This window comes from Diceros bicornis, chromosome 4, assembly GCF_020826845.1.
Source record: "Diceros bicornis minor isolate mBicDic1 chromosome 4, mDicBic1.mat.cur, whole genome shotgun sequence".
Classification (NCBI taxonomy): domain Eukaryota; kingdom Metazoa; phylum Chordata; class Mammalia; order Perissodactyla; family Rhinocerotidae; genus Diceros; species Diceros bicornis.
Genome location: NC_080743.1, coordinates 62,260,607 through 62,271,053, shown reverse-complemented (window position 1 = coordinate 62,271,053; position 10,447 = coordinate 62,260,607). Strand labels below are relative to the sequence as shown.

The 10,447-nt window shown below is 46.9% G+C and overlaps 1 protein-coding gene across 2 annotated transcripts; it reads right to left on the bottom strand.

Moving 5' to 3' along the window:
- Positions 1-3,903: 3,903 nt before the first annotated feature.
- CD1D (CD1d molecule) lies at positions 3,904-8,910 on the bottom strand. 2 transcript variants are annotated; one of them, XM_058539517.1, is made up of 6 exons: positions 8,779-8,910; positions 8,195-8,488; positions 7,621-7,899; positions 6,830-7,108; positions 5,957-6,056; positions 3,904-5,854 (listed from the first exon to the last, which is right to left on the bottom strand). In XM_058539517.1, the coding sequence occupies exons 1-6, from the start codon at positions 8,837-8,839 to the stop codon at positions 5,833-5,835; spliced, it is 1,035 nt and encodes a 344-aa protein (XP_058395500.1). In that variant the 5' UTR covers positions 8,840-8,910; the 3' UTR covers positions 3,904-5,832. The 2 variants fall into 2 exon arrangements, with proteins under 2 accessions (XP_058395500.1, XP_058395502.1); XM_058539519.1 differs by having other exon boundaries at positions 5,957-6,053.
- Between the last annotated feature and the right edge of the window lie 1,537 nt (positions 8,911-10,447).

Below are 10,447 nucleotides of genomic sequence, written 5' to 3'. Positions count from 1 at the left end.
CCTATCCCACTACTAGGTATTTATCCAAACAACTTGAAATCGACCATTCAAAGAGACTTATGCACCCCTATGTTCATTGCAGCATTATTCACTATAGCCAAGAAGTGGAAGCAACCTAAGTGCCCATCAACTGATGATGGGATAAAGAAGATGTGGCATATATATACAATGGAATACTACTCAGCCATAAAAAAAGACAAAATCATCCCATTTGCAAAAACATGAATGGACCTGGAGTGTATGTTAAGCAAAATAAGCCAGAAGAGAAAGACAAACACCACATGATTTCACTCAAATGTGAAAGATAAACTAACATACAGACAGTTTAGTGGTTACCAGGGGAAAGGGGGTTGGGAGTGGGCACAAGGGGTGAAGGGATGCATTTATATGGTGACTGACAAACAATAATGTACCACTAAAATTTCACAATAGTGTAAACTGCTATGACCTCAATAAAAAAAAGTTAAACATACTTACTATTCAACTGAGCAATTCCACTCCTAGGTATTTACCCAAGATAAATAAAAACATATGTCCACAAAAAGACTTGACATGAATGATCATAGTATTCTTATTTCTAACAACCCAAAAGTATAAATAGCTAAATTTTCATCAATAGGTTAATGGATAATTTGGTGTGTCCATACAAGAAAATACTACCCACAACAAGGTGAACTACTGATACACGCAACAACATGGATGAATCTCAAAAACATTATGTCAAGTGAAAAACCAGCACAATTCCATTTATATAAAATTCTCAAACTGGTGAAACTAATCCATAGAGACAGAAATCAGAACAGTGGTTGCCTGAGGCCAGGGGTTGAGAGACTTGTTAACAAAGTAACAAGAGGAGCTTTGGGGGAATTGGAAAGTTTCTGTCTTTTGGGAAGACAAAAATGTAGTTACATGAGTGTATATATGGGATAAAATTCATTGAACTGTACACTTAAATTAAGAGCATTTTCTTGTATGTAAATTATACCTCAATTATGTTCCTTATGTTAAAAGAGTGTTGAGCCAGCCCTGATGGTCCTAGTGGTTAAAGTTCAGCGCTCACCAGTTTGGCAGCCCAGATTCACTTCCCAGGTCAGAACCACACCACCTGTCTGTCAGTTGCCATGCCGTGGTGGCAGCTCACATAGAAGAACTAGAATGACTTACAACGAGAATATACAATTATGTACTGGGGCTTGGGGAGGGAAAAAAAAGAGGAAGATTGGCAACAGATGTTAGCTCAAGGCGACTATTTCCCTGCCAAAAAAAAAAAAGTGTTGAGTAATACTGATAAAATTTTAGGAGGGTGTGGTCAAGAAAGAAATATATTCGTTCTTGATGGCTCAGAGGAGTTTTCATTGAAGCTAAATCTTGAAGAAGGGTAAGATGTCAACAAGCAGGGAGGTAAACAGGAAAGAGTAGACCATCTGTGGAAAAATAAGTGGAAGACAAGTTGCCACTGAAGCATAATTATTGCAAATGCCCACCTAAGGATTCTGGCCTTTATCAGGCAGGCAAGGGAGAGTCAGGGAAGATTTATGAAAGGATGTGACATGTATGCTTAGGAAGAGTAACATGGCAATGTCGTGTAGCATGGACTGGAGAAAGAAAAGGTTCTGATGTAGCCTAAGGGAGGGGAGAGGAGGGTCTGAACACAGACAGGAACAATTAGCTGCAGAAAGAGTCACGGGTGCAAAAGTTAGATGGCAGGTGAGGGTGCATGGTGAGGGAGCAGCAACCCTATGCACCCATCATGTGTGGGAGAGGGTTTCAGTGAAAGGGTGAAAACAGTATTGTTCCTCAAAAGGAAAACAGGGTCCGCTGTGAACACTAGAAGGCCAAGGTAAGGAGATTGTGAATGGTGAGACACTGAGCTATGCCAGAAAAGCCCAGATGGAAGGGTCTGGCTTAGCAAAGATAGACATTTCTTCTGCAGATGAAGATGAGCAGAGAAAACCACCCTTTGAGCCAAGAAGGAGGAAAGATGAAGGATTCATTACTGGATAATCCTGCTTTTCACTAGCAAATAGCAAAGATGCTTATCTGCAGGGTGAAAACCAGGGAAACAAAAATGTGGAAGCACCCCATAGGGATGGTTCAGTAAAACCAGTAAAAGAAAAATGCAAGTCTTGTGAATTTCCAGCCAGAGTTAAGTAAAAGAAGTTGAAGAGGGTAAAGCCTTTTCTATCACTGTATCTCAGAGCAGGAACCAAGCTCCTGCATAGAAGACAAAGGAAGATCAAAGGGACAAGCGAGTCTGGGGAGTGGGACATGGGAGTGGAAAGATATGTGTGGCCTGAGAATAGAGGCCAGGCCCGGGAGGAGTCCAGAAGAGTCAGGGTTGAGCCCTTCACAGAACAAACGGAAAATAATAAATCAACAGAAAGTTTGTCTGAGCCAGTCCAGTTTACATCCGTCCTGGCTTAACTATTAAAAGCACCCCTCTTAATTACACCCTAAACAATGGAAGCTCCAGTGAATGAGAGGAGCAAATGCATTAAACGTGGGGTAGGTAACGACTCCTGAGGATGGTTTTGGCAAAGAATCAAATCTAAACTCTTGAAGGAAGAGCTACACCACACGTGGATCAACTCCGTGCCATAGACTTATGAGCAAAAGTAAATTCAAGTAATAACTTTAGAAAGTTCAGATTCCTGTGTATAGTCAAAAGTAGGCACGTGTATCCACTCGGTCTAATCAGGTTAGAGAAACAACACAGTGAACTAAGCAGAGGAAGTTTAATTATTAAACTATAATAGGAAAATAACTCTAAGATCTAAGAAAACTCTACATGGAACTCTAAGGCTGAAGAACAATATCCAAGGAAGAAGAAACTTGGAAGGGTAACCCCTCCCCAAGGCTGGCGTGTGGACCTCTTTGGAGAAGGTGTAGTTTAGCCCCTTGGGTGGCAGAGAAGTTCTGGTTTGTTCAGGCCAGAGCTGGTCTGCAGTCACTGAACAAGCTGGAAGCAACCCTCCAGACCTCAGGTGGGGGCTTGCAGAGAGAGTGGGTCTCAGTGGACACCTCTGGGTGGCCACTGGACTAACCACAGTTGCCACTAAACACTAACACTAACCTCTGCAAGGGTCTGCAGAAGAGTTGGGCACCAGGAAGGGCAGGAAGCCAGTTTCCATATTACGAGGGCCATGAAAAGGTTATTGCCAGGCTGTGGCTGCAAGGTCACCAAATGTCTGGGCAGGTGGCTTGGGAAGCACCCTACAGGATGCCTTTGCACCCACTCTGCTCACCCACCATGCAGTAGCTGGAAACTGCAGGAGAGCCCCTTCCTCCTGCAGTGCCTCTCCAGGGCTCTCTATTGAAAAAGCTTAACATTGTGCTTACTTTAAAGGAGAAATGATAAGAGAAATTCAGTCCATTATCACTGAACATATAGTGAAGGATGATTTTGGAGCTGAGTGGCAATAAATTGACAATCAGCATAGCACTCAATAAGAAACACGATATTCATAAAGAGAATATTAACACATTCTAAAACGAATTCTCAGGATTTTCTGAGCTGTTTTGAACTGAATATTTAAAGGAAGAAGACAGATTCTCCTGGAGATGTAGGTCTTTATTTCCAAAATAAATCAAAGTTGCTTAAAAATGAACCAGAGCTACTGTAAATTCATGCTGAAGCATTTCCAAAAAGATTTCCGTAGACACTTTAAAACACATGCCCTAAGAATGTGGAAGGCCAGCGGGATTGGTTCACAAACTTGACATTGCTTGGGAAGCTAAGCTGAATAGCATCACCTGAGGGCAGTGTGGTACCAAAAACAGTGACAGGCCCCACATTTAGAAGGTAATGTATATTGCACACATTTGTTCCCCACAACAAGTGTAGGAGATAATCTGTCTTAGTCCATTCAGCCTTCTATAACAAAATACCATAGACTGGGTGGCTTACAAACAATAGAAATTTATTTCTCACAGTTCTAGAGGCTGGGAAGTCCAAGACCAAGGCACCAGCAGATTTGGTGTTTGGTGAGGGTCCACCTTCTGGTTCATAGATGGCACCTTCTTACTGTGTCTTCACATAGTGGAGGGGGTTTGGGGTCTCTTTCATAAAGGCACTAATCCCATTCATGAGAGCTCAGACCTCATGATTTAATCACCTCCCAAAGACCTCACCTCCTAATACCATCACCTTGGACATTAGGTTTTCAACATATGAATTTTGTAGGGACACAAACATTCAACCTGTAGAATAATCAAGACAGACTTTATTATCCCCATATGACACAGAAGGAAACTAAGTTAGAGGCGAGAACTCCAGTCTCCTGATCCAGTGCACTTGCTGGTTCACCACACTGCCTCTCTAAATCCTACTTCAAATTCTCCTACTCCAGGAAGCCTTCTCTTACTAAATACAGACCAATATCTTAACTTAGCATTCTAAGAAATTTGTCACATGGCATTACACAATGCCTAAGAACACTGGTTCTCTAACTTGAGAGAAACATCAGAATCACCTGAGGGCCTGTGAAAACACAGATTACTGGGCCCCACTCCTAAGATTTCCCATTCAGTAGGTCTGGGGTGGGGCCAAAATAATTTGCAAGTTCCCAGGTGATGCTGAGGCTGCTGGTCAGACCACAATTTGGGAACCATTGATTTAGAAGGTAGCAGGATCTTCACCCACATCCTGGGTTCGATCTGCTAGTCCAGCATAGAAGATGCCAAATGCTAATTTTCTCAAGCAAAGACTCTCCAAGAGTTTAGTCTCACTTTTTCTGGATTTCAAGGGCTTTGAGTGCCAAGAGACTACTTCCCTGATAGCTAACAGATGATTTTAACTTGGCCTTCTCATTTCTTGGTATCAGGAAGGTCTGTTGTTCCTCTAAGTTTCCCGCTCTTTCCTCTCTAAGCCAAGAATAGAGCAGACAGCTGGGCCACCATCACTAGAGCTCATGCCTGCCCAGCTGCGTTCAGCCCAAGTTGGTTCCAACCTGAGAACATGGTCTCCTTTAATAGCCTATAAGGAGGGGAGCCCGTTTTGGGGGGGGATATCTTCATGCTTGTCTTCTTCCAGTCTGAAAACAATACTGGCCATTTGACAGAAATATCCCTACCCACAGTAGCTTTTTTCTACAAAATACACATACACTAAGATTTCTCCTCTTTTAATCAAGTTACACCAAGTAAAAGCTTGAGACACCTCTGTTTCTTATAACTTAACTTTCTCTGAAAGAGAAAATGTCCCTTTTTATAAATCCAAATTCACAATAGGAACCATGTCCTAAAATTGCCAATATGTCATTTAGGACAAACTTTTTATAAAAGAGAAACAGACTGAGACTCCCCAGGTTGTCTCAACCAGCAGAGGTGTATTTGGGGTCTCCCATACCACAAGTTTTGTAAAAGTTTGAGTCAACATTTTCATATCAGGCATGTTCACATAAAAATCCAGGCTTCCACTTTTCTTCAAAAATGTACGTTACAGCCAACCCAGGGTCTTACTTTATACTTGACGACAAGCAGTTGGACCTGCTTTCTTTGGACAAGACAAGTGCTTTCCAGCTGACTGCAGATTCCATCATTCAAACACCGAGCACGCACGCCCTTACACCACGGCCCTTGTCTGCTTGCCCTTGGTAGGCACCTGAGGGTGCACTTCCATTTTCACAGAATCACTTGGGCTCATAAACTTGTAGTATACGGAAAAAGAACTTAAATCTTCTTAGATAAAAATGTTAAAAGGATGTGATGAGAGCTGCTTTATGACTGTTCTCCCCTTCTTCAAAGTCCTTTCTTTTACTCTCAATTCCCAAGCACTGAAGTCCTCAGAACCTGAGGTCCTGAGTTCCAGACAGACAAGTGTGGCAAGGACAGTCACAGGATGTCTTGATAGGAGCTGTGAGAGAATAGAAAGGGAGAGACCATTGAGGAAAAGGGGAGAGGAGAAGATATGGGGAGAGAGATTGAGGGAAGGAGGAGATGGAAAGGGGAGACTTACCAGCGCTTCTTAAACCAGAAGGTTAATAAGCCTCCACTGATCAGGAGGGACATGAGTATTGCCCCGGCGATCAAGCCCACGGAAGCACGGCTCCGCTCTGCTGGGGGAACACAGGATGCCTCTCAGGCCAGGATCCCTCACTATTCCAAGTCCCCTGGTCTAAGCACAGGTGAGGATGCCAGGTGCTTCTTAGTTCCTCCCCCATTGAAAGCACCCACTTCTATTCCTCTGAAGTTTAGATGCCTTGTCTTTCTCATGGTCTGGCCATTGGTGATTCAGTCCACTTCAGCACATGACAGTACAGCATACACGGGAGAGGCAAGCATTTCGTAGCTAGGCAGATCTGAGTCTAAATCCAGCTCTTCCATTTTCTAACAGGGAGACTCTGGGTAGATTACCTGACCTAGCTCAGCCTCAATTTCCTCATCTATGAAATGAGAACAGTAGCACCTGCTTCAAACGACAGTTGGATGATTAGATGAATTGCTGTATGCGAGTGCTCAGCCTACACACAGGAAGCACTCAGTGAATCACAGCTACCTGTGTTACCCTCCCATTCGAAGGTCCCAGCTCCCTCTCCTGAGGCATGAATCCTCCTGAGATTCTTTACTTGCTGCCTACTTCGGGATCTGTGAGTTTTCTAGTCTCATTTTTCTTGTATATGGAACATCCTGTCTCCATCCTCTTTGAGCTCAGATCTTTATTCCCCTCCCTGTATCTGGCATCCCCTCCTTCCATCCCTGCTGCTGAGACGCCTCATCTTGGAACTGCTCTGTCCTGGTTGTGTCAAGTCCCACCCTTTCCCCACTCCCTCCCTCTATGCTTGAGAACCATCTCCTCCCATTTCCAGCTGGGCCCCCCGGTCTTTCTCACCCCAGTAGAGGATGATGTCCTGGCCTCCTAGACTGCTGTGCCTCACTCGGCAAGTCAGGCCGGCCGCCTCCTCTGCTGCCACATCCAGGGTTACTCGGAGATGCCACGTTTCATCAGCATTGGGCAGGACGTCACCTTGCTGAGTGCCCGGCTGCTCCTGCTCACCCCGCATCCACATCACCCACACAGGCTTTGGGTAGAATCCTGAGACATGGCACACCAGCAGCAGATGGCCAGGCCCAGGAGTAGGGCCACTGGACAGCCAGGCCTCAGGCTTTACTGTATCCAACAAGGGAATGGGGGATCTTAGAGTGAGGCTCTGGGCTCCAGGCCTCACAGCAGGCTCATGAGTCCCATATTTCCACCTCTGGAGATGAAGTCTTTCATAACGTCACTCCATTTGTGTTAGCTTCCCCAGGAAAGCCTTCCCTGATACCCATGTTCCCTCCCTGATCCTGTCTCCTGTAAACGCCACTGCTCTGTACTCCTATAGCACCCTGTGTTCAGCTATAACACATGCAGCATATTTCAAACACTGCTTTAATTGTTAACCTATCTTCTCATCCTCCCTCTCAAGCAAAGATCCTGTTTGACCCCCACTGTTTGTTTAATTTAATTCATGGAACCCAAAGGGTGCTCAGACAACATATGTGGAATAAATAAACACCTTCATGCCTTACCCATCCCCTCCTTTCTCTTCCCCCAGTGCTGAAAGGGAAGTGATCCCTGGGATGGAAAAATCCAGATGGAGCCCGGGAGTGGAGGGCAGGGAGTAAGAGGGGCAGGCTCACCTTGCTTGTCCAGTTCTGACCTCCCTGTCTCAAGGAGGCCTCTGACTAACTGAGGGCAGGTGTCATTGAGGAGTAACTGCACTGCTTCCTTGGTCCCCTGGTCGTGGTTGAGCACTCCAATGATTTTCTTGGCCCACTGTGGGGCATCTGGGGCTGGCACCCAAGAAGTTCCTTGGAAACTCAGGATATCTCTTCCTTGAAATGCTGTATGGAAGAAGCTTTCTGAGGTGTTGCCAGGGTGCACCTCACATCCAGCAGACACCTGGATCTCCAAGGGATCTGAGGGGAGGAATGGAGGTCAAAGAAGGGCATAAAGATTGGAAGGGATCAAGGAAAAGAAACTGGTGTGTGGGTTACACTGGGGACCCAGAGTTCAGGGGAATGGGAGTGGGTGACCCGGAGCAGGGGGAACAAGGAATATTTTGAGAAGTCAGAGGCTGAGACACCTCAGGCAGAAGTAGAAATCAGGAGAGAGCAGAGAGTCTTATCAGATGGGGTCAGAGTCTCCCAGTTAGGGTTCTGCGTCCACCGTCTCCCCTTGGGTAGCTGCCCAGGATCCCATCCCTCAGCTCACAGGCCGTTTGCAGCATTTTGACGAATTCCTGTATGTCCCTGGTGAAGCTGCTTCGATAAACCCAAAACAGATGCTGCAATTTCTCCCACTGCTGGTGACTGAATTTGCCCTGGGACCAGGGCTTTAGGAAGCGGATAGTGTCCGAATCGTTGCTCCACACGAAGGGCTGCAGTTCCCCGAGCCACGCCAAGCCGTCCGTGCGCGCCCAGCTGCGGTTGAGGAAGGACGAGATCTGGAGGCAGCGGAACGGGAAATTCCTTTGCGGGACTGGGAGAGAACGGAGATTGGAGGAGCCTAGCGAGTGCCCAGAGAGCAGAGAGCGAGAGGAGAGGGGAGAAAGAAAACAAACACAACAGGTGGGCTGGGGAGGAGGGTAGCTCTGAGCCGCGCTCCCCCTCCCGGAGGCGGGGGCCGGAGGCCGGGAGCAGCGGGTTCTGGGCCGGATCACGCCCGCGAGCTCGCGGCTCCCGGCTTCCGAGATGGATCGGTCTCCACCCGCCGCCGTCAGGCGTCGCTTCCTTTCCCAGCCCCGCTCCCTCTCTCCGCGCTCCCCTGCGCGAACCCGGCGCCCTCGTCCCACTCACCCTCAGAACTTCTCCAAATCTGGGGGAGCCCCCAGAGCAGCAGAAACAGCAGGCACCTCATGCCGCTGGGCGTGGGAGCCTCGAGGAACTGGGAGCACTGGGCCCCGACCTGCGATCTCCTTCCCCCACCCCCATCCCCGCCTCCCCAGCGCAGGTCTCTCAACAGCTGCACTCTTGACCTGGTTGGTGGCCTTTTCCCAAGCCCAGAAACAGGCAAAACTCCCACTCTGGCTTGCCCTGGGTTTGCTTCCACTCCAGTCGAGGGATCCTTTTGTCGTGTGTCAGGTGGCCTGCCTCGCCGTCAGCTATTTGAGCTGCAAAGAGCCTTGGTCGGGGTCCAAGGAGTGCTGACGCCGCCACTCTCTTCAGTATTGCTCACAACCGGCTTGTCTAAATCTCCTGTTTTATTGAAGAGTTTGCGAAGCGTGTGGGAAGCTTTACAACTATTATTTAAGTTTTAAAAGCAGGACATACAGTTGTATCTATGGTATAACTCCAACCATGTTAAAAATGCAAAGAAAAAACAAAGTAGAAGGAAAGTCCATGGCTTAGCAGTGGATGTCTCTAGGCAGAAAGACCATGGGTGATTTTAATTTACTTTACATTTTTTTATGTCTTCCAAAATTTCTACAAGTGCAAGTATCACATTTCTAATAAAATAAAAACATGAAAATTAATTTTCTCAGTTGCACATTGAGAGGATTGGATTGGGTTGGCTATGGGTCTTTAGGGCTTTCATATCTCAAGATTCTTCCACCTTAGTGTTCCCAGCCCCTCTTTCCTCATGTCTCTGTCCCTGCCCTCTTCCTCCCCTTCCCTTGGACGAGCCGCCCCCACTCCTTCTCCTCTGTCTTCCCTGACTCCTTTTGGAGGAATATCCCTGGACTCTCCTCTTCCTCCTCTCACTCCTTCTGCCTGGCCTCTCTGCCTGCTCAGTTTCTCCTCTGGCTCCTTACTCATTCACTCACTCTCCGAATATGAGCCTCTGTGTTAAAGAACAGAGACAAGTACATTATGTGCCTGGACCATAGCTCCCCACTTCTCACGCTGAAAATAAGAGTGATGAGACATAGTGGTCTGAACCTCAGATCACTGTGAGAAAGGGCCCCCACTTTGGCAAGTCAGAACCTGGGCAGCACCCTGTCACCTCCCTCTTCCCCTCTCCTTTTATCCAATCCATGGGCAACTCTCCTCGATTTTACCTCTTTGGAAATATCTCTTGAATGTGTCCCCTTCTCTACATTTCCACCTCCACCACCACCCTAACCTTTTGCCCCATCTCCTGAAATAGCTTTCTCAGGATAGAGACCACAGTCACTGGCATGACCTACAAGATTATGCACGGTCTACCTTCTAACATCATCTCTCACCCCAGTCCACTTGCTCTGTTCTTTAGCATCGCTGATGCGCTTTCACTTCCAGTAATATGCAAAGCTTCTTCCTGCTCAAGGTCTTTGCACCAACAGTTCCCTCTGCTTGGAAAGCTCTTGGCCCTCTCCTCCTCTCAGCCCCTTTCCACGCTTAGTTATTTCCTACTGAGATCTCAGCTCAAGGGTCACTTTCTCAGGGGAGTCTTTTCAGACCTCCCAGACTGTGAGAGCAAAGGCAGAACTCAGTTGGCCTCACTTCCTCTCCTTGTCGCCAGCTAGCTTTGTAAACCTCTCCTCCC